Source organism: Notamacropus eugenii, chromosome 6 (assembly GCF_028372415.1).
Source record: "Notamacropus eugenii isolate mMacEug1 chromosome 6, mMacEug1.pri_v2, whole genome shotgun sequence".
NCBI classification, from domain to species: Eukaryota; Metazoa; Chordata; class Mammalia; order Diprotodontia; family Macropodidae; genus Notamacropus; species Notamacropus eugenii.
This window is the reverse complement of record NC_092877.1, coordinates 29,744,626-29,768,629: the sequence shown is the minus strand read 5'-3', so window position 1 is coordinate 29,768,629 and position 24,004 is coordinate 29,744,626. Positions and strand designations below refer to the sequence as shown.

General features: G+C 40.4%; 1 protein-coding gene across 3 annotated transcripts; it reads left to right on the top strand.

Moving 5' to 3' along the window:
* The first annotated feature begins 1,205 nt into the window (after positions 1-1,205).
* On the top strand, positions 1,206-20,546 carry HTATIP2 (HIV-1 Tat interactive protein 2). Of its 3 annotated transcripts, XM_072619347.1 has the most exons (7): positions 1,232-1,311; positions 2,427-2,575; positions 2,733-2,928; positions 4,135-4,242; positions 15,156-15,293; positions 18,136-18,197; positions 19,156-20,546. In XM_072619347.1, exons 2-7 carry the CDS (start codon positions 2,571-2,573, stop codon positions 19,379-19,381), a joined length of 735 nt encoding a protein of 244 aa, XP_072475448.1. In that variant the 5' UTR covers positions 1,232-1,311; positions 2,427-2,570; the 3' UTR covers positions 19,382-20,546. The 3 variants fall into 3 exon arrangements, with proteins under 3 accessions (XP_072475446.1, XP_072475448.1, XP_072475447.1); XM_072619345.1 differs by lacking the exon at positions 2,427-2,575 and having other exon boundaries at positions 1,206-1,311; XM_072619346.1 differs by lacking the exon at positions 2,427-2,575 and having other exon boundaries at positions 1,278-1,478.
* The last annotated feature ends 3,458 nt before the right edge of the window (positions 20,547-24,004 follow it).

Below are 24,004 nucleotides of genomic sequence, written 5' to 3'. Positions count from 1 at the left end.
TTTAAGATCTACAAGTTGTCTGGCAAGTACCCTGTGACTCAGATGGTGCAAGTGTTACCTCTTCATTTTCTCTGTGAAGATGGTCATCTATCTCTGGCTTTGCCCTCATTTTCCAAAGCTGTTCCTCCTATTCATAAACTTAAAAAAAATTATTTAAATTTATTTTTTGTTATATCTTGTTACATTTTAAGTTCCGATCTCTCTGTTTCTCTCTCTCTCTCTCCCTCTCTCTTTTTCTCCCTCCTCCCTTGCCCCTCCTCCCCCTTCCTTTCTTCCTTCTCTCCCCTTCCTCCTCCCTACCTCTGCCTCTTTCTCCCCCTCCCTCACCTCTCTCTATGTAAAACCATATTATGAATACTTCTATTTATCAATTCTTTCTCTGGAGGTGAATTTCATCTTCCTTCATACTATTCCTGAACTTTGGCATGGAAACACCAAAGTCCAAGGCTGGCAGGCTGAAGGGAGTTAATCATTGACCTTCCATTTACATGCCCTGTTTTTGGAGTCAAAGGATTTGGGATTCAAATCCCATTTCCGAATCTTTCTACTCATGTGGCCTTTGGCAAGTTCATTAACTTCCCTGGGCCTCAGTTTCCTCTTGTGTAAGAGGAAGTAGTTGGAAGAGCTTGGGCTGTGAGGTACCTTCCAGCTCTCGATCTACCTTTATGTGACTCGGGGCAGTTACTGCAGCTCCTGGAATGCTGGACTTAGAATTGGGAAGAACTCAGAGACACAGAGACTCCCGGTGTGACAGCGCTAATCAATCACGTCATCCCTCCCAGCCTCAGTTTCCTGCTCTTTACAATGGGGAGAAGCATAGCTCGAATTTAGGGTTAGTCGGTGGTAGTACAGGATCAGACGCGATGGATCACATACGAAGAGCAGCATGACTGCACTCCTTCTGGGAACTTGGGCATTTTCAGGGAAACTGGCCAGAATGGCTGCTCATCCCTTTCCTGGAGATCTGGTCACCTTGGGGGTGGGCATGGGGGGTGCCTGGCTTCTCCCTGCTCAGGCCCCGAAAGCCTGGCCCCCGTGCCCAGGCTGCCTGGTCCCTCTCCCTGGGGCTTTGTGACTGTTACCACTGTGACTTCGGGGCTTTGTGACTGTTACCACTGTGACTTCGGGGCTTTGGGACTGTTACCACTGTGACTTCGGGGCTTTGTGACTGTTCTCACTGATGCGCCCCCGCGAGCATCTCCAGTCCACACGCGGCAGAGTCCCGCCCCCCTCCCGGCTGACGCGAGCCGGGGGAGGCGCTGATCTGAGTCATCGTCCGGAAGATTCGGAGGCCTGCGCAGGAGGTGTCAGGTTGGGAGCCGAACTTGGGGGGGCGGCCGAGCTGGGGGCCGCGGAGAGGCCGAGGAGATGTCTCTGGGCACGGGGCTGGGGGTGGGCGCAGCCGTGCTGCTGCTCTCGGCACTGCTTCTGCCGCACCTGCACCCGGAAGGCCCGGAGGAGGAGCAGTCCGGCCCCAGGTAGCGCCCCCCGCCCCCCTGGCCAGGAGCCGAGATCTGTCAGCCCCCCATCTCCTCCCCCGCCAGGGGTCCTGCCCGCCGGGGTCCGCGGGAGCCGTGCCCTGCAGCCGCAGGCGCGCCTGTCCCTGGGGAGCTTCGGGGCCGGGCCATCGCGCCCTGCCGCCTCCTGGTTTTTGTCCTTCGCTGTCGTAGATGGGGAGTGGTACCTAGTGCTGTAGAAGGGAGAAGTGCCCCCGTGAGGTGGGACTTTCGGCCTATATCCCTTATTCTAGATTTGTATTTTTGGAGAATTAAGTAGAGCAGGCCTCTTCCTGGGTGCTCTAGGTAAGCTGACTCATCCATTTCTCCACCCTTCCTTCCCCCACTCCTCTTTTGTGGATAAGATAAAAGGATGGGGAACCTCCGCCTTCCCCTCCAGGCCAGATTCTCCCGATAAACAATGCCCCACCCCGAGAAAAACAAGCTTTGGAGCACAATCCAGTGGTCTAGATGAGGTTAGGTAGGACAGCAAAAGGGCACTGGTGCGGGAGTCAGGAGGACTGGAGTTCAAATGTAGCCACAGGCGCTTATTAGCTCTGTGACCATAGGTAAGTTCCTTAACCCTGTGTGCCTCAGTTTCCTCATCTGTAAAATGAGCTGGAGAAGGAAATGGCAGACCACTCCAGTATCGGGGCAGCTAAGTGGCTTGGTGGATAGAAAGGTCTGGAGCTAGGAAAATTTGGGTTCATCTCTGGCCTCAGACCCTAGTAGCTGTGGGACCCTGGCCAAGTCACTTATCTGCTTCTTTTATCCACTAGAGAAAGAAATGGTAAACTACTCCAGTATCTTTGTTGTGGACAGTATGGTCCATGGGGTCATGAAGGGTCAGACGGCTAAACAATAATAAAGCAACAGATTTGAAAATAATGAGATGTGGGCTTTTTTTAAATTTTATTTTATTTTTTTTAGATCACTAGGCCTTGCACCAGACTATGAATTGAAGCCAGGAAACTTGCCTTCAGGTTCCTACTTTGGGTTCCATTCTCCTAAGATCATAGCCTTAAAGTGGGAGGGACCTAGGAAGTCATCTCCATCAGTTGCATCATCTTGCAAATGAGGTAACCAAAGCACTACAAGTAGCCAATGGGACTTGCCTACACAGGTAGTTAGTGTTAGAGCTGAGATTTTAAACTAGACTTCTGGCCCCTGATCTTTTCCTAGCTCAACAACAAATTCTTACAAGCCTCTAACATCTGTTATGTCTCTTGCACACAGTATGGTGGATGCAGGAGCCCTACCGAAGTTCCGGGAAGACTTCAGGATGCAGAATAAATCTGTGTTCATTCTGGGGGCCTCAGGAGAAACTGGCCAAGTGCTCCTCAGAGAAATCCTAAAAGAGAACCTGTTTTCTAAGGTCACCCTCATTGGGCGCAGGAAATTAGAGTTCGCAGAGGAAGCTTATAAACATGTGGTAATGTATGGGGTGTTGTGGGTTGGCAGCAGTTGCATCATGCTTAGAAATAACCCCATAGGAACTTTGAATGATTAGTAAATTTCAGAACTCAAGCACCATCTTGGCCCCAGGGTTGGCTTCTAGAATTTAGCAAAGGTTGACCTTTATGGCTATTTCCTTTTCATTCTGGGTCTTCTTTATGCATCTCACTTGATTGGAGAGGCTGTGTGTGTGTGTGTGTATTCATCGTGTATACACATGTATGTGTGTATGTATTCACCATAAATCCAATATTTAGGGGATTGCACGTGGTCGTCAGTAATGGAGGCATTGAGGTGTTTATGGAAGGAACCTTGACAAATTACTTAGCCTTTTTTGTGTCTAGGTTTCCTCACTTCTAAAATGGGGACAATCTTATTTTGCCCATAAATTTTATAAGATTGTTTGGGAGGAATGTAGAAATATATGTTAAAAATGCTTTGGAAATTTTAGAGAGTTAGAAAAATTCAGAATATTAGGTTTTGGGGATACAAATTAATCAAAAGCAAGCATTTATTAAGTACCTACTATATGCCAGGCATTGTGCTAGGCTAGAGATTCAAAAATAGTTCCTGCCCTCAAGGAGCTTAAATTCCCCTGGGGGACACACCTTCGTGGGTTCATTGTCTTGCCTATGTGAGGTGTTTTGTTGGATGCTGTCCTGATAACAACCCCTTCACTGCAAGTCTGAGTCCCCAGACATTCTTGTGATGATATCCATTAAAGCTATGGATATATAATTATTCTGGTAATACTGGACAAAATTTTCACCTATCTAGTTGGGAAGAATAGGGTCAAATCGACAAGCATTTATTAAGTACCTACAGAAGCACTAACCTAAGCTCTGGGGTAGGCATTGATATAAGCAAAGCATTTGAGCTTTTATCATTGTAGGGATCTGTCTACCAGACCAGCAACCCACCTATGACAATACATAAGGCTTTGGGGAGCTGCATAGGCATTTTAATTTGGCATTGATGTTAATGGATGAATTATTTTATACTTCTTCTTTGTGTACCTTAAGGATATTAAAATTTAACTTTCAACACTTCAGAGAGAAAATGCTTTCATGTACAGGAGAAAACGAGTCTGTAAATGTCGATGTCTGATAGATGGACTCTTGTAGTGTCTCGTGTTTCATCCTTTAATACTTTTTAACACTCTGTCTCTTTGTTTGTTACCTAGCGTCAAGAAGTGGTGGATTTTGAAAAGCTTGATGAATATTCCTCAGCTTTCCAAGGCCATGATGTTGGCTTTTGTTGTCTGGGGACTACCAGAGGCAAAGCTGGTGCGGTAAGAAAGGAAAAAACCCTCTTGACCATCATGTTAGAGGAATATCTCCAGGATCTCTTTTCTTTTCATCTTTTCTCCTTCCATTCCACCTGCTCAGGTACTGCTGGCCACACTGAGAACGACCTTGTACGCTCTCCCAAGAGAGAATCATCATTCAGGATTCTCTGTTGGTCTCTGGAAAGTACTGAATGGTCATCCTTGGTTTTTCCCCTCCTAATTTATAATGTTTTTCTTTTCTCTTTCTTCCTTTCTTCTTTTCTCTCTTTCTTCTTCCCTCCCTCCTTTCTCTTTTCTTTCTTTCCTTCCTTCCTTTCTCTTTCTTTCCTTTTTCTTCTTTCTTTCTTTCCTTATCTCTCTCTTTCTCTCTTTTTTCTTCCTTCCCTCTTTCCTCCCTCTTTTCATTCATTCATTATTCATTCGTTCATATCAGTTAAGAAAAAATTGAACAAAAACCAACTGACAGTATATCTGTGTCTCATACTGTATGCAGTATTTGAAACCCATCATCTTCCAACCAGTTTATTGTGGGGAGGGTGATAGGTTTCTTCTTTTCACTGGTAATTTCAGTTAACTTGAGTTTGACAGCATTATAGGGTTGTTTTCATGAACTCATTTTATATAATACTTTCCATGCTGTCTATCCATTCATGTAAGTCTTCTCCTATTTTTCTAAATTCCTTATGTTAGTTCACATGGTACAATAATATTCCATTATATTTGTGGTAATAAATGAGTACCAGACTTAGCCAAGTCTTTAAGAAGTTGCTAGATACTTCCATGGTACCTCTATTTATAAATTGTGCTGAAGTCAAAACCTTGAGGACAGCCAGGGTTGCCTGAGGACAGCTGCCAGGAATGGCCTGTTGCCTACAGCTGTAGCTTAAGGAGCTCCTAGAGAGGATGGGAAAACCCACTGTCCACATGTATCATATATTGGCAAGTTCAGTCATTCAGTCAAGGAACATTCAGTTAAGCTCTTACTATGCATGAGACACTGTACTAAGTTCTGGGGATACAAAGAAGGACAAAAACAAAGAAGAAAGACAAGACCTCCCTTCAAGGAGTTCACATTGTACTGGAGGAAGCAACTACGAACACAAATATATGTACAACAGTATATACAAGGGAAATGGGAGGTAAGCTCAGAGGGAGGGCTCTGGTAGTGGGAGACAAGGGAAGGCCTCTTCCAGAGGGTGAGGTTAGAACTGAGTCTTCTAGAAACCCTGGGAAACCAAGAGGAGGAAGCAGTGCGGGAAAGCATTCCAGCGATGGGGGAGAGCCAGTGAAAAGAAATAAAGTTGGGAAATGAAATTTCATATGTGAGAACAGTAAGAAAGGCTGGTGTTGCTGGGTTGTAGAGTCTATAGAGGGGGGAAAAGTACCAGATGACTGTGTAAAGATAGGAAGGAACTCGGTGGCAAAGGTCATTAAAAGTCAGAGAGACTTTTACATTTGACCTTGTGATCAGAGCTGTCCAATTTTATTTTTCAGCCCACACACAACTCTGAATATAGCCTGAATTGGATTAAAATGTAATTGGAAAATGTTTAACAGAATAAATAAAATGCAATGCAGCATAGATCCTGTTAATTTGTAGTTTTCTATGGCAATATGTAGTGAGAGGTCTTTCTCTATGAGTTTCACACAGTGCTGCACATAGTAGAGAGCCATTGGAATCTATTGACTAAGTGAGTTACCTGGTAAGAAATGCACTTTAGGAAGATTGCACTAGCAACTTAGTGGAGGTTGGACTGGGATGGGGCAAGACCTAGCAGTAGGCTATTGTTACAGTGCTAGTGTGAAGTGATGAGCCTCCCCAGCGTGACAGGTATGTAAGTGGAGAGAAGGAGAGATAGGGGAACAAAGTAAGAATGGCAGGGCTTTGGCACCAGATTGGATGCAAGTGTAGGAGTGAGTTGAAGCAGTGAGTCAGAAAGGTGGATGAGAGAATAGGGTAGACATGAACAGGGTAAGTTGACCAAGCACAGGATACAAAAACCAGATGATCTCAGAGGTTAATGGAGTTGGTCAGAATTGATGAACGTCTTCTTAGCCACATGGGGAAATTATATATTGATGGAGAGACCTTGCCCCAGCCCTCTGGCATGTTGATGGGCCCTTGGCATCATTTTCCCTTTAAGGTTCTTAAAAAACCAACAACCCATGACCCTCAGACCTATTGTCTCTCCTTATTGTAAGCCATTAGGTCTGAGTAATTGTAACTGGTCTTTGTCAGTTAATGCCTCCTTCCTCATGAAAATTTGAATTAGAAGTGTATTCTCTCTCCTTCCTTTCCCATTCTCTGTTACTCCCTCTTCTTTCTTCCCCCCTCCTTATCACTCTCCTCCCTCCCCTTCAGCCTCTTTTCATGCCAGACTTTACACTTCAGCAATAAAGCATCAGAACATCTAGACGTGACTTGGCCTCTGGTGATAATTGAACCTTCGTTAATGATTCAGCCTCAGAGGATGATTCAGAGTTGTTTAGCATGATTTCTAGTTTTTCATCTCATTATTAATACCTTAGTTCAGCTCTTGTTTGGAAAGATACTCTCTTACATTTTAGCTGCAGTATGAGTGGCCTGTTGACATGAAGGAATCATTTAGCATACTGCAGTAGAAATGTACGCTGGGGTCCCTGTCTCATCTGCAGGAGTTAATTTATTGCCTCTGATTTCTATATCGAGTATTGTTTGTTTCCCTTGGCAAAATTCTTTGCTGAGGATAAAGAGCCTGTGTGATGAGAAAGAAAAATGTAATTCCTTCCCCTTAGGCTTTTTGGCAGATATAGGCAAAAGAGACTCACATAAAATACACTAGTCTTCCTCACCTATTGTGAGTGATCCTGGGTCATTGGTAATCAGTGCATAATGTTAAGGTGCCATTATACATCTTTTGCTTTTCAAAGTAGATACCATTTGGTAAGTTAGATTTTAAATTCTGCATTGGAAAGAAGGAAGAGGTGATTAGGTCTGAGAGAGAAAATGTGCAATAGGGAGCATGCACTGGCTTCCATTACTACCTCTGTGACTTTGGGCAATCATTTAACCTCTCTGGGTGTAACTTGTCTTATCTGTGAAATGGAACTTGGACTAAATGACTTTTCATGTTCATGAGCCTCTGAAAGTAAAGCAGGAAATGATCAAGAACATATTTTTGTGTTTCAAGCTCTTAAATGTTGTTGCTTTAGTTTCCAGAGTAGGGAGTGGCACATTCTATTAGGAAGGATTTGATTGATTGTACTTTTGTACTTTTACATGGAACTTTCCACTGTTCCACATGGGGCCAACCTGATTTTGTTGGTGGTTCACTAAAATCCAAGACTGCTTTTAGGCCTAGAACCATCAGTTTTCATGCTAGAAAACAAATCTTACTACCGGTAGCTCTAAAGCATTGCCCAGTAGACTTTGTTGCATCCAGATTTTGTACAACTATCAGTGGGAACAGGGTTTTTTTTCCCCCTTTTCTTGCAACATATTTTTGTTTTTGTTTGGAATTTGATCTAGTCTTTTATGTATTGAAATGAGATTTTTTTTTTTGCCCATTCAGTCATTATTTGTTCTGGCTGTTTTATTTCAAAAACATGACGTGAAAGGGGAAGTTTTTAGTAAGTGTAAAGGTAAGAGATCATATTTTGTTTAGTTGTTTTGTAGTCATATCTGACTCTTCATGACCCCATTTGGGGTTTTCTTGGCAAAGATACTGGAGTGATTTGCTATTTCCTTCTCCAGCTCATTTTACAGATAAGGAAACTGAGACAAATGGGTTAAGTGACTTGCTTAGGGTCACACAGCTAGTAACTGTTTGAGGCCAGATTTGAACTCACGAAGATGAGTCTTCTTGGTTCCAAACCCACCTAACTGCCCTAGAATCATATTACTTCTGTTTCTTAGAGGGGAAATGGTATATGCAGTTCAGCGTGCCCTAGATTTGGGTTTGAGGCCTAACTTTTCAAGTGACTAGTAGTGTGACCTCAGGCAAAAACTTTACTTATTAGACCCTCAGTTTCCTCATCTGTTAAATGGAGATAATTCCTGCCTTTTTTATCTCTTAAAGTTGATGTGATTACCACTGTGACCCTGAAAATATTGCTTTGATTTTTTGGGGTTTCCCTATCTGTAAAATGAAGGATTTGGACATGAGGTTCTGAAATGTACCTTCCAGCTCTAGATTTTATGAAATCTGTACATGAAGTAATGTATGTTCTATTTTTTAACCACAAAGCACTAGTTTAGTAAAAGATTCTAGTATTAATACCATTTAATAAATATTAAGTGCTTGCTGTGTACAGAAGGCAGATACACTGTTTAGATGAGACAAGACGCCTGTCCTCATGAAGCTTATAACCTCCTAGGGTCATATGGCTCGTACTCCTTTTTAGTTCATTGGCCATTTGTGCAGAGCTTTGAAGAAAACTAGGGATTTTGAAACTTGGAGGTAAGGAAGGAGTTCCTTCTAGATATGGTAGACAACTTATGCAAAGGTGCAGAGAAGGCAGAAGAACAGCTACGTAGAAGGAACAGAAAATAGACCAATTTGACCAGTTACGTGAAGGGTAGTAATACATCATAAGGCTGGAGAAGTAGGTTAGAACCAGGTTAAGATGGACATTAAATCCTAAACAGAGGAGTTTGTATTTTATCATAGAAAAGAGGTAGGGGTCATATTATACCCCTTTTATGCTTTTTGTTAATTTCCATTAGAGTGTGCCTGACACAAAGTAGGCATTTACTAGATGCTAGTTGATTGGCTGAGTATTTCATCCTTTGCACGAGTTTATTCATGACCCTTCATTCAACACCCTTCTCGCCTCCACCTTTAAGAATTCTAGTTCCCTTAAAGGCTCAATACAGGTGATACTTCTGTAAAATCTTTCCTGAACTTTCCAGATGCTAGCAATTTCACCCTCCTGTCATTACTTTTCAGTTATTTATCTGTGTATATGGAAGTTTCAATGGGGCAATAAAGGAGTAGAGAGTGCCTTCTTTTTTGTGTCTTTATATCTGTAGCATCTATAGTTGTACAGTGACTTGTTCTCATAGTAGATGGTTAATAAATGTGTGTTGAATTGGGGAAAAAAGTGATAAGGAGTCAGTGGACTTTGTTGATCAGGAGAGTAACATGGCTGTTTACTCCTGTACTTTTGGATTAAAAATGTAGAAACTTTATGGATGGTAGATTGGAGAGTCAGTAAAAAATTTTTGAGCACCTACTATGTGCTAGGCACTGTGGTTACAAAGATGGTTCCCATTTGAAAGCAGCACACAGTCTAATGGGGAGATAACATGCAAAAGACTGTATACAAACAAGCTTTATACAAGAGAAATTGGAAATAACAAAGGGAGGGCACCAGAATTAAGAGGTTGGTGCTTAGTAGTGGAGGGAAATAATATTAAGTTAAATATTTGTGCCATGTTGTTCCTCTTAGTGACCTAGCTTAGAAGTTGGCTAGGGACTGGAGTTGGAAGGGACCTTAGAAATATTTAGTACTATTTTCTCATGTTAAACATGGGGAAACTGAGGCACAGGGAAGCTAAATGACTTGGCCAAGGTTACTCAGCTAGTAAATAGTAGAACTGTGATTGAATTCCCAATCCAGAGCTTTTTTTTTTTACTATACCAGTCAATCAATTAACAAATATTTATGAAGTACCTACTATCTACCAGTCACTGTTCTCATTGCTAGGATGTGGATAGAGTTAGAGACAGCTTAGTTTAAATCAAATCTCAGAGGCTTACTAGCTGGGTGTGACGAAGTCACTTCAGTTTCCTTCTCTGTGAAATGGGGATAGTAATAGCATTTACTTCACCAGGTTATTGTAAAGAACTGAATGAGATAACATTTGTGAAGTGTTTAGCATGGTGCCCAGTGCACAGTTAGCGCTTAATAAATGATTATTTCTTTCCTTCAATTCTGTTGATGAAGATAATGCCTCTAAAAAACTCTATGTGGATGAAGTAGAAAAATTGTTGGGCAGCTAGGTGGTGCAGTGGATGGAGTGCCTGGAGTCAGGAAGTCTCATCTTCATGAGTTCAAATCCAGCCTCAGACACTTACTAGCTGGGTGACCTTGGGCAAGTTACATAACCTTGCCTGCCTCAGTTTCCTCATCTGTAAAATGAGCTGGAGGAGGAAATGGCAAACCAATCCAGGATCTTTGCCAAGAAAACCCCAAATGGGGTCATGAAGAGTTGGACATAACTGAAATGACTGAACAAAAAAAAAAGAAAAGAAGGAAAAAAGAAAAATTGTTGAGTAAGTTAATGTGGAATAGTGGAACAAGCCCTAGATTGAGAGTCAGAAGATGTAGATTTAATATTGGCTCTTCTGTTTGACTTATGTGTGACCCCAGGCAAGCCATTTGGCCTTGTTTTTCTCATCTTTAAAATGAGGGGGTCAGATTATATGATGACTAGAATGTCTTCCAAATCTAAAATCCTATATCTGATATCCCTGGTGTCATACAAATAGAGTACTTTTATTAGGATTTTTTTCTTTAAGTGGTTTTCATGTGAGAAAAGAAAGAGGAATAGTGGTTGGACTTTGCTATGTTAAATCCTTTGCTAAATGTGCCCTTGCTTCACCAGGCTGTAGCCTAGTAACTAGTTTCCCATAATTGAATGATTTGTGTTCTTTATTTCAAACAAACAAAAAAAGAGTTTAAGGCCTTAATTTTTTACAGAAACATCTGAGAGTGTGGCTTATTAAACTAAAATATGAGGGTTTGTGTTTTTTGAATACATTTGTGTATGTGTGTGTGTGTGTGTGTGTGTGTGTGTGTGTGTGTGTGTGTGTGTGTGTGTGTGTTGGAGAGGGGTAGATGTTTAGTATGGTCCTTTCAAATCAGCTCCTTTTCTTTGAACAAATAGAATCTTCTGCCTTCCACAGGGTTGTGGGAGTTAGGCAGAAGCTTGCACACAAAGGCACCTGTGAGGCGTCTCAGGGCTCACATTTAAGTGTGAGTTTTGAGTCTTTGGGAGCTGTCCACATTAAAGAACCCTGACTAGATTTGGCTTTGAGATTCGCTCTCCAGCTAAAAGGCCATGCATCAGGGTGAGGGAAATGAAATTCAAAAATCGAGTGGGCATGGGGGGGGAAACCCCAGCGGTGTTTCTAATCTGCTTGGGAGCTCAGTGGATTTGTAGAATTGTTGTGGATTATCAGGCCATTGATTGCTAATAAAACAATATTTAGCTTTGTCCCCAGGACCAGCAGTAGAGAAAGGTATGGGCACCTTGTCAAACAGTCCCCATTGAGCGGGGATGATGGGTTAAGTGTGGGTTCCAAGTGGCAGCGTGGGTGCTCGTCCTCCTAGGAACGGTTGTCAGTTGTTAGCGAGGCCAGTGAAAGGAAGGACGCCAACGTCTGATGGCTGGGGTAGCATTGATGTGAGGTAGCAGACTAACCAGACTGAAAGACTCCCATGGTATTTATGTCACTTTAATTTTCCTCCAACAATTGGAGACGACAGCACTCTATTAACAAGAGGCTGATCCAGAACTAAAGCTAAATAAATTAGGGTCTCCATTTAATCAAAGTGTCCCTTTACTGGCCTTGGATTAACAGAGACAGCGTCGGTTTAGGGGCTTTTCATTGGCTGAGTCTCTCCCTTTTTGAGAAGTAGATAAAAGACAGGGAGTCTTACTACAGACACCGACAATAATCCTTCCAAATAGTACCCCTTAAAAAAAAGTCAGAATTAATATTTCACCCATTGACTTTGGCAGTTTGGTGCGTAAAGTGTCTACTTCTGAAAATCAGAATTCTTCTAGTGGGAAGGAGAGTGGGTGAAGAAGAAAAGCAGAAACAAAATGAATCTTCATGTTACCAAGCAGAAACCAATGAGAAAAACTTTGAAATTGAAGAAACCCATTCAACCACTTGTAACTGAGCTTATAACTCAGGTCCCTGCCTGGGAAAGCTACTTTCCTGGTATGGGCTACTTGGATCTCAGATGGGTTTGCACAACGCTGATTCCAAAATGAGGTGGAGTCCATCTAAGGGAGGCTAGAGAGTGTTTAAGATTGTTCAGATAGGTTAACCTTCCTGAAAGCAAAGGATCTACTGTTAAGTGGAAAGTACACATGGATTGAACTGAGGGTCAGGAGATCTGAATGCCAATTCTGGCTCTCATTGACTCGTTATATAATCTTGAGGGAATCCTATTATTCTAGATAAGTCCTATTCCTAAATCTGGGACTCAATTTCCTAGCAAATTAGATCATAATATCTTAGATTTGGTGTTGGAAAGGACTTCAGAGGTGACTTGTATCATTCTTTGTCCCAAGTATTCCAGGCAATTCCTTTTTTGGACTACACTTAATGATTTCATTGGTATATGGCACTGGTTCTCAAAAGTGTGGTCCACTGACCTGTAAGATTCCCTAACACCTTTTAGGGTCTCACAAGATCAAAACTATTTTCATAATGATACAAGATATTATTTGCCTAAAATCTTCTCCTTTCTATTCCAATGACATATTCATATAAAACTGAATTTTCTTCATATATTTCAACCAAAACAACATATCACCACAGATTGAATGCAAAAACAGATTTGAGAATCCAGCCATCTTCTGTTAAACTCTATACTTAGAGAATTTGCAGAAATCTGTAAAATAATGGCACTTTTATCACTGACTTTTTTTGTTTTGGAAAATATAGTTACTCTTCACCAAATAAATGACTTTACTATATAATGGGTTTATTATTGTAAATGAAGTAATTAAGATTTTTAAAATGCATCCATTTTCATTTCTAATGAGGTAAATATAGATATCCACATAAGCGTAAACACATAAACAATAGTTCCTTGGGGTCCTCAATAATTTTCAAAAGTGTAATGTGGTCCTGAGACCAAAACTCACAGAGTTTTGAGCTCTTGGGTCAGAAAATTCTTTCCTCCCAGGCAAGTCAGCACCTTCTCTGCCTTCAGTCAGTAACTAGTTAAGTAATATTCCCAGAGTCCTGTAGCCTGTATATGTCAGAGAATGGACTTACATCCATCTTAGAAAGGAAGACCTATTTAGTCTTCCTGCTTCCTCCTGCTATATAACTGGTCCATGATAAACGCTGAATAAATGTTTATTATTGAATTAATCTAATCCAACTCATTGGCTGTACAGATGAGGATGAGACCCAAACTGTCTAAATGATCTTTCCAAAGTCATAGGTGATAAGTGACAAAGCCTGAGATTTGAATTCAGGTCCTTTGACTCCAAAGGGCATGAAAACCTAAACTTAATTTTTGATTATAGGTATTTTCTATGTAAAGTAAAGAGGTTGAATTTCAAATAATGTAGTAGTAACTTGTTCATCATTTTAAGAAAAATTAGAAGTGACATTTCCCCATTGTAAGGACTAAAAATTGCTGTAATGCATGGGTTTGGATAAGTTAGGAAGGTACATGAAAATTGACATTTGTGCTTTATTTTTAGCTGTCTCTTGTTTATGGGATACCAGGGTATTGTGATAATGCTTATTCTAAATAACCAAGAACCATCCAGCTACTTTTCTGGCTAATTTTTTTTTAAATTGTCCTTTGGTTGGGATTCTGGTAATAAAGTTGTATTAGATTGATCGACAGGTTATTTTATTTATTACTACTTGAGACTGAGAGGATTGGACTAGATGATTCTAAGATCCTTCTAGTCCTAAATCTATGATTCTTTGATCTTCCTTCCCCATTTGAGTTTGACTAGCTTGTTTTCTCAGTCTGCTTCAGATTTTTTTTTCTTCTGATGGTTCCTACAGTGGTGGTATATTGAGATCATATATTCTGGTTACTTTGCTTCTAGATCATGTCAGAGGCTTCCAGATAGCTGTCATTCCTAAATGACATTCCTAAATCTTCTGTCTGAGCTACATTTCCCCGGTTCTTTCAACTGTTTCCCACCAGCTATGGTTTGTAGAACCCTCCTCATTTTAGTTTCCTGCCTCTAGGCAAGTTCTCTTTGTTAATGTTCTTCTTTAAAATATAGTGTCCATAATTGAACAAAGCATTCTATGTGTGATCTCGCTAGCACATGGTGGTATTATTTTAGAATTTAGTTTTGGTTTATCAGGTCAGTCAAATTTATTAAACATTTATTAAGTGCTTAGTATGTGCTAGGTACCATTCTAAGCACTAGGGATATAAAGAAAAGGGCAAACACACACACACACACACACACACACACACACACCCCCACACACAACCCCACCCCCACCCCCACGTAGTCGCCGTTCTCATGGAGTTCAAAGTCTAAACAAGGAAAAAATATGTAGTTATGTACAAATAAGATATATTTTCAGGGTAAATTGGAGATGATCTCTGAGGGAAGGCAGTGACATTAAGGACTAGGAAAGGTATCTTGTAGAAAGTGGAACTTTCTAGGAGCAGAGATGAGTAGAGAGAGCACTCCAGGTATGGGGGACAACCTTTTAACATTGCTTTGAGCCAGGAGATGGAGTGCTCTTTGTGGGAACAGCAAAGAGAATTGTGTCCCTAGTTTGGGGACAGGAGTATAAGGTATAAGGAGATTGTAAAGAACTTATCATTTAACACACAGAGTGAGCTTAGAGAGGTCAACAAAACACAAGATGGATGGAGATGTTAGGAAAAAAATGATTGAGACTGAAGAAATAGAAAGTTTTCTAACCTTCAGTTACTTTTCCTGGCCTCTTGTGTTTTTCTCTCTTATCTTGCTTTGGTTTTTCCCTTGCAGCTGTTCTTTTTCTCCTTTCTACTCAAGTTGGCACTCTGTCTTGCTGTCCGAACTTGGATTCTTTCTTCTTTTGAATTTCAGCACTGCCTTTGGATGGAGCTTGGGTGCAAGCCAGAAACAAAGACTAATCTTTAAGATGAACCAAGAGACACGATCCTAACTCACAGCCACTTGGAAATCACCCTCACATCTTTTATTCTTCCCGCAGGATGGATTTGTCCGTGTTGACCGGGATTATGTGTTGAAGTCTGCAGAGCTGGCAAAAGCTGGAGGCTGCAAACATTTCAACTTACTTTCATCTAAAGGCGCTGATAAGTCGAGCAGTTTTTTATATTTACAAATTAAGGTTTGTATAGGCTTCTGTTTTTAGAAACTGTTAAAGAGACTTGGCCATTCTAAATGATGACTTGACGAGTACATCTGGTCAGTGTGAATAATGATGACCTTAAATTTTTATACTTATGAAAAATATTTTACTGGGGAAAGGGTTGTTTTTAGCTTTGAAAATAATTTTAGGGTTACCTTACATTAGAAAATATCTCTCCATACTGACCTCTAGTGTTTATTTTGATTACTCATTGAGAATTCGCATCTATCAAAATCAGCAATTTAAGATTGCATTAACTTTTCTAGTAATTTCATCACACCATTGGCATATGGTAAGCTTGGGATCAATTAAGACCTTTTATTTTCAAATGAACTGCTCCTGTCTTCCTCATCCTGTATGTATGTAATTGACTTATTGAACTTAAATGCAGTTAAGGTCAGTAAAATATCATCTGACCCCATAGGTTATTACTAAAGATTTCCACTCAGCCCAGCACTATTAGGGCTCCCATTAAGCATTTAGGAAGGGGCAGCTAGGTGACTTAGTGAATAGAGCCCCGGGTCTGAAGTCAGGAAGATATGAGTTCAAATCCAGTCTCAGACACTTACTAGTTGTGTGATCCTGGGCAAAGTCACTTATCCTTGTTTGCCCCATTTCCTTATCTGTAAAAGTGGGACACCCTGGAGAAGGAAATGGCAAACCACTCCAGTATCTTTGCCAAGAAAATCCCATGGACACAGTCCAGTGGGTCATGTAGAGTTGGACACAACTGAACAACAAAACATTCAGGAACCATGGCCCTTCACCCTGGAAGAACTGCATGGTATCGTTTTTAAATTGACATCTGTCCTATTGTCAATATAAAAGTTTAAGATAAAATTTTAACTCCAAAGCTGAGTGCATTCTCAAAAGGAAAACTATGCAATAAAAATAATTTACAGATATGAATTCCAAGAAGCAAACAGTTTTTTTTTTGTATTGTTGACATAAAACAATGCAATGGGTAATTTAGGGAGGAAAAGAAAAAAAACCATTCAGAACTAAATGCATTAAGATGAAAGCAATTCTGTATTTTCTTAAGTTTATGTAGTGTTGCTTTCTTGGTACTGTTCTTAGATTTAAACATTCATAGAATTTTTTGTCTTGAAATGAAAGCCACTATAATCAATGGTGCCTGAAGCAGCATCTTTTCTGCTAGATCATTTTGATTGAAAAATTTTTTCCTGAAGAATCTTGTAAATTACTTTGCCTAACATAGAAAACTGAAGGTTTATAGGTTTATAAAATCCAACTCTCAAAAGGACTTTAATGATCATCTAGGCTCTCACCTTTATTTTATGGATGGGGAGGTTGAGGTTTGTCAAGGTGAATGGCTTGATTCAAGGTTATATAGCGAGTCAGATGATAGAACCAGGGTTAAGACCTGTGTCTGCTGATGCCCAGGGAGACAAAAACCTTAAGGGTAATCTCCTTAAAAGATGGTACATTGGAGCAAATAAAGAAGCAGATGAAGTCATGACTAGCTGTGTTAACCCTGGGCAAGCTGCTTACCAGATTAACATCTCTGGGCCAAAGTTTCTTGTTCTGTAAGATGGGCAGAAGGATAACTTCCCTCTGGTACGATGGGTATGTGGGTGGAGGAGTAGACCTACCGAAGTGCTTCATGGCCTGAAACCCTATGAAAGCCACTGGTCTGGAATATTAGTCTGAGAGCAGAGAGACATTTATTTTTATTATCACACAATGTTCTTGTTTCACACAGTCTGCGATTGCCTCAATGCAGGGAGCTCTCTTCCAAGCACTTTTTCTCTCAATGAAAATCAGAAATTTCTCCGTGACTTAGTCTTACACCCAAGGGGCACGCTTCCCTAAGGTCATATATGGCCCACAGGTTGTCAGAGGTAGAACTTGAACCCAGATCTTGACTTTGAAGTCAGCATTTTGTCCACTGCATCACATTTCCTCAGTGTAGTGTTAGCCTTCAACTACTGACCTCTGTGGCTTCTTTTAAGTCCCAACTAAAACCCCACTTTCTACAGGAAGCCTACCCCAATGTATCTTAATTCCAATGCCTTCCCTCAGTTAATTATTTCCTATTTATACTGAATATAGATTACTTCATATGTATTTGTTTACGTGTCTCCCCCATTAGATTATAAGTGCTTCACACAATGCCTGGAACATAGCAGGCGCTTGATGAATGTTTATTGATTGATCAGAAGTTTATCAGAGAATCTCAGGATTGAGAAAGGCCCTCAAAGAAAAACCTTGTACAGTTCTCTAGAAATGAACTTTTAGTAGGTCAGTTCATCTCTTTGAGCTTCCATTTTACCATCAGGGATTTGAATGAGATGGGCTTCTCCAGATTTAAAATTTTCTTATTTTTATATATTCACAAATCTGATAAAAGACCTATTTATACCAGTGCTTTGTCATGACATGGAGGAGACCCTGAGTTCTTGTATGCAATACTGGTGGGGTCAAAGATCTGGTAGAACCTGTCCATCTGATATGCCAGGTTGACTTTGAGTCTAAACTTAAAAATGACTGGATTTGAGTCATCTTTGCCATAGACAATACTTCTCTTCTAAGAACTAACTTGGCTAAGTGAGGAGAGACTCATCAACAGTAGGTGATAAATTTCTCAAGTCACCCACTAAGGCACTGTGTTGGTGGATGATGTGCCCACGGCTATAATCATGAATTCTTGGAATATTGAAGGAAATGAATCATAGGTACAACTCAGACTTTTGGGGACTGGCTACTCTGCAGAAGGTGAAGTCATTCTTATCTTGAATTTGTCGGAGTAGAGCAGGGAGCGATGAGTTGATTTTAATTAAATACTGATTTATTTTTTTAGGGTGAAGTAGAAGCCAAAGTTGAAGAACTTAACTTTGATCGGTACACAATTTTTAGGCCTGCGTAAGTATTTTAGTGCTGCATATACTTTCTTGCCTTCAGGACTAAATTCGGCTTTAGGGGAAGCTGATACTAGCTCAGATTTTTAATTTTTAGTCAAAAGCAGAAGATAATCATACATTTTGGGGATGTCATATTTTCTTGTACTAAATAATGAGGAACTAAGGAACATCTTCAAGACTTAGATAAAACCAGGGATAGGAAAGGATCATTGTGACAGTGTCAAGAACTTTGGTCTTGGACATTCCACTTGACTCCAAAGATTATATTTTTCAGTGCTTGTCCCTCTGGCTTTTATTCTGGTCTGTCTGTCTAGTCCAGAAATGGACAACTCAAGATGGCCAAGACAGTTTATTCTGTCAGCACTCTACAGCAGTGGTTGTGTGTGTGTGTGTGTGTGTGTGTGTGTGTGTGTGTATGTATGTGTGCAGTGGTCGTGTGTGTGTGTGTGTGTGTGTGTGTGTGTTTGTTTGTGTGTCCTTGCACTGATAAAGTCTATGGACTTTAGACTTACCATATAGCCTTTAGGACTTTCTAGATATTTACCATAGACTTTATGGATTCCTTTGAATAATGTTTTTAAATGCATAAAGTAAAATACATAGGATTACAAAGGAAACCAATTACATTGATATGCAGTTATCACTGTGTACTTTTTAAAGAATTCATAAACCCCAAGTTAAAAACCCCTGATTTAAGGAGAGCAGGGTTAAAAAGAACTACTCTTTCCTTTCTACTTTTGGGCAAGGTGGTATTAGCTTGTCCTGGTGACATCCCTGCCTTTGCTTTTGGGAGAAAGTGGGATAAGTATCTTTTTAGAGTAGCTAGGAAATACTTGCTGGGCATTATTAATTGTCTCCTTAATTTTTTTCCTTAAGTATCAGATGAAATCTTGTATCCAAATTCTTTCTAATTATGTATTTTATCATAAGATATTTGTTTTTCTCCTTGTACATTTTAGAGTCCTTTTATGTAACAGAAAAGAATCCCGCCCAGGTGAATGGTTGATCAGAAAATTCTTTAGTTCACTCCCAACCTCTTGGGCTAAAGATCATTCGGTACCCGTTACAACTGTTGTCAGAGCAATGGTTAATAACCTAATAATGCCAAGTGACAAGAAGAGGGAGTTGCTGGACAACCAGGCCATCCATAACCTTGGGGAAGCAGAAGACCTTAACAAGCCATGATCCCATTAGGAAAAAAAATGCCATTTCTTCCTGATTGCCTTTGATTGTCATGTTGACATTGTCAAGATAATAGGAATATAGAACTATATAGTTTACATATAACATAATAATTTGAGGCCCCTTGGTGGAACAGTTGATAGAATACTGCATTTGAAGTCCAGAAAACTTAGTCCAAATCCTGCTCCAGACATCAGCTATGTCACCTTGGGCAAATCACTTCAATATTTCTCAGCCCTAGAGTCTTCATCTGTAAATGATTATTATAAATAAATAATAGCACCTACCTAACAGGGTTGTTGTAAAGCTCAAATGAAGTAATGTATGTAAAGCTCTTTGCAAATCTGAAAACATTCGATACATATTAGCTATATTATTTGTCTGAAAAAGTTAATTTATTTAGTAATTCCTAACCTTTATTTTTGACGCAGTTGGGTTTAAGTGACTTGCCCAGGGTCACACAGCTAGCAAGTGCCAAGTGTCTGTGGTCGAATTTGAACTCAAGTCCTCCTAACTGTAATGCTGGCATGCTATCCACTGCACCCTTTTTGGAGGCAGCTGGTGTTACCTAACTTATTTAAATGTCAAAATTATGGATCTGACTCACATGTTACAGTATCAGCTATTGAGAAAATATGTAATCAAAAAAATCTACTCTAGATTCTTTTAAATGATTTAATATTTTTATTAATAACAGCATCTATATAGTTTTTTTAATAGCCATTTATATGTGTGTGAAACATTTGATCTATGGAAGGCTGGTTTATTTATAGCTTTGCATATTAATTCCTTTAGCCTTGTAATAACCCTGCGGTCCTTTGGGGTTCTGCATTTGAGAGTCAGTGATCTAGTCAAAACTTTGTGTGGTCTTTTCCTCAATCCATTAGAACCCCAGTACTTCTATTACATGTTAATTCTGGTCCATTTTCCTAATACATTGTCAATTCTACTTGTCGTATGCAAAGCACTCCTTCTTAAGTTATAAAATTGTTTTTAAAAAAAGATTCGTTTGGGGACTTTTTTTCTCCATGAATGGAAGCATGGTTACAGTGATCCAATTGGTTCAGATTACAGAGGTTGTGGCATACTGTATGTACATGGTGGCTTAAATAAGTCCTGTGCCTTTACTGATTATTTAAAATACACAATAAAAAGGGAATATCTCGAATGATATTGTGGTTCTTGAATTAAGCAGAAAAGCAACAAAGGTTACATATAACTCTTGTTAACCTTTTTTCTTCTGTCCTGGACCCCTTTGGAAGACCGAGTGAAGCCTATAAATCCAATCTCAGAATAATATTTTAAAATTTGTTAAATAAAATACAGAGGAATATAAGGGAAATAAGTTATTTTGGAATATAATAATCAAAATAGCTATAAAGTAAGTTCATGCATTCCCTGAACTAGGCGGTTCTTTAGCTGTAGGTACTAGGACTAGAAGAAGACCCCAAAGTTACTACCTGGGGGCTTCCTATTGTTACATTAATGCAAGAGGGTTGTGCACAGCATCTGGCACATAGTAGGTGTTTAATACATGCTTATTGACTTCACTATCCACTGGAATTTACAGGAACTCCTTTTAATGGTTAGTAAGGCATCTCATTCAGATTACTGACAACTGAAGTTGAGGTCTCTCGTTGTTCATATGGCTGGACTCAGATCACTGCAGAGTTGAACCAAGAGATGTTTAGGGAATCTCTGCAGTTCTCTGAATTTAGAAGGGAAGGGGCCTTAAAGATGATCACACCCAACCCCCTAACCAGCGATGATTCCCCACTCTAATATCCAGCCTCTGCTTGAACACCAGTGGTGGCTGTCTACTCCTAAGTCAGCAAGCCTTACTATGTGCCAAGAACTATGCTAAGCACAGGGAATATGAACACAAGCCCTCAGGTAGCTAATATTCTAAAGAAAGATGACATTGCTCATCCTTTCATGGGAGAAGACCAATGACATGAGGGTGATGTCTAGACTTTCCAGTAAATTGGATTTAAGTCAGGCAGAGCTTGGCAAAGATGTAAATCTCACTCTCCTTCCATGAAAGGAGACAACACCTAAAAGGGAGTGGAAATGGGCAGAGGAGAAGGTACCCACACTGGGGCAAGGTGATGAAGCCTGGAAGGAGCAGAGCCAGGAGAAGAGTGATGAACTGCTGGTTGGAGCATTGCCTCAAAATAGAGGTTCCAGGAGGAATTCACCAGTGGGAGGAGGGATTGCAGGAGCAGAAGGATCATCCAGGGCAAGAAGGGAGCTGGGACAGGGTGGAGAATCTTGGAAGTGGAACTGGGGGAGGACTTCAGATGATTTATTGTAATCTAATTCCTACCTTTTTCAGTTCTCCCTTCCATAACTTGAATGTTCAATTTCCATTTCATAACACAAACAACTTTTCAAGTATTTGGAGAGAGCTATCATTTTCCTCCTATAGCCCCTCTTATAGCCCCAACTTGTTTTCTGTGCCAGACTATCCACATCTAGCTTTTCAATTGATTCTCATATATCATAGTTTCAAGCCTTTACACAATCTTGACTTTTTTTTTTACATGCTCTAGTTTATCAGTATACCTTCTAAAATGTGCCTACTACTGAAGACAGCCTAAGTAACAGTGCAAATAGATTTTTATTTTGTCTGTATCTGTGATTTCAGGGCAGCTAGGTGGCACAGTGAATAGATGGAGGGCCTGGAGTTAAGAGGACCTGAGTTCAAACCCAACCTCAGACACTTAAGGGCAGTGTGACACTGGGCAAGTCACTTAACCCTGTTTGCCTCAGTTTTCTCATCTGTAAGATGAACTGGAGAAGGAAATGGCAAACCACTCCAGTAGCCCTCCCAAGAAAAACCCAAATGGTGTCAAAAACAACTAAACAAATCAATCCTGTTATTTCTTTGACATATGTAACTCCTGGTAAGGAAAATGCTCCCACCAGCATGGTAACTATTTTTCAATGTATAGATTTAGGGGGCACAGAGATTAAGCGCTTTGCTCAATGGTCATGCAGCTAGTATGTTAGAGGTGGGAACTCTAGATAATGTATTATTATCTAGAGTTATGGTATACATAAATATACCATTATGTAGCTTATGTATTAAGCTACATAATGCAATTTATGTAGCTTAAGATCACATTAACTTTTGGGACAGCCCACATTCTACTGATACTAAGCTTTTGTTGCAGTCAGGACAAGATCTCATCTAAGTTTTGTATTATTTTCCAATGCCTCATGCAAGGCTTTGTACATTATAATTACTTAATAAGTATTGGTTAAATGAATGAATTCAATTAATATTTAAGTGACTAGTATGTACAAGATAGTACATGGGAAGCACAGAAAGATATGAAGAAATGTAAAGTATTGTTCCTACTTTCCAGGAGTTTAACAAGCCATCCAGTTGAACTGGGGCTTGTGAGTGTCAGGAAACCAGACTGAGTTTCAGTACCTGGGACAGTGTGATGAGTAGATGATTGTGGACTGAGTAAATGAGTAACCAGTTGTAACTCCTTGACTAGTGTCTATATACTTCAGAAAAAAGATATTTGCACAGTGAAAGTCACGGTAACTTTCAGTTGAAACAGTTCCTATACTTGGACCCAGAGAATCCAAATATCACCATCCTCTAACCTTATAAAGTGGGGTTCTTTTTCCATTTCTATGATTTCATCCCTATAGGGAATTATCTGAACTATTGCAGTACAGAACCTACTTTACAATTTATAGTCTAGAGTTACCAAGAGGACCGGAAAGGTCAATTAACTGGTCTAATAGCTAGTATGGGGCAAAGATGGGGTGAAAATCCAGGTCTTCCTGACTCTGAGGGCAGCTCTCTATGCCATGAAGCCACCGATGCTTCTCATTTCCATATTATGAAAATTAATAGTTAAAATTAATAGAACTTAAAAAAAAATGGTTATTAAGGACGATTCAGTGCGCTAATAGGACTGCGAAGCTGTATAGCCTAGCAGCCAAGTATAGCGATTGGGTAGTTTAGGGGGTGGTGCTATAGGTATACTAAGAAAGGGGATATTAGTGTGACCTGGTATTTTAAAACTGAAAGGGACCTTTTAGTTCATTTAATCCAGTTCCCTTGTTTTATAGATAAGGAAACTGGCCCCTAATTGTGACTTAAATAAGGTCATAAAGGGAAATAAAGAGATAGAGCTCAGACTAAAAGTAACCACCAGGATGCTTTTTCATCACTCTGCAAATAGCTCTGATTTTAGATACGGATAGGAGGGCGATGACATTCCAGCTTTGAAATTAGCCTGGCTTGCCTCCATGATAGAGGCTCGGGGAATGCGGCATCTGCATAGGCTGTCTGCAGTGCATGTGGGCAGGATTGTTTGTTTTAAATTTAAGAGGACATCCTCGGTGCCCTGGCCCGTTGCAGATCCTCCTCCCCCTCCTCCATCTAAGGGCTCTCAGCCTGGTTGCGGCGCTGCAGCACCTGGGGGAGGGGGGGATGTAGAGGGAAACAATGTAGCAGGGAAGCGTTTCTTGGTTTCCTTTCCTCCAAGGGCTGGAGGGAACGGGGCAGGGAAGCTGCAGAGAGGATCTCAGAGGCCATTTAGTTCATCCTTTTACGCCCCGGAAGGCTGAGTCACCTTTCCAAGGTCACAGAGACTAAGC

Coding starts and splice junctions, on each gene's coding strand:
- HTATIP2 (XM_072619346.1), top strand. CDS start 1,369: ATGTCTCTGGGCACGGGGCTGGGGGTGGGCGCAGCCGTGCTGCTGCTC. Junction 2,929..4,134: donor AGGAAGCTTATAAACATGTG/GTAATGTATGGG, acceptor TTTGTTACCTAG/CGTCAAGAAGTGGTGGATTT. Junction 15,294..18,135: donor TTTTATATTTACAAATTAAG/GTTTGTATAGGC, acceptor TTATTTTTTTAG/GGTGAAGTAGAAGCCAAAGT.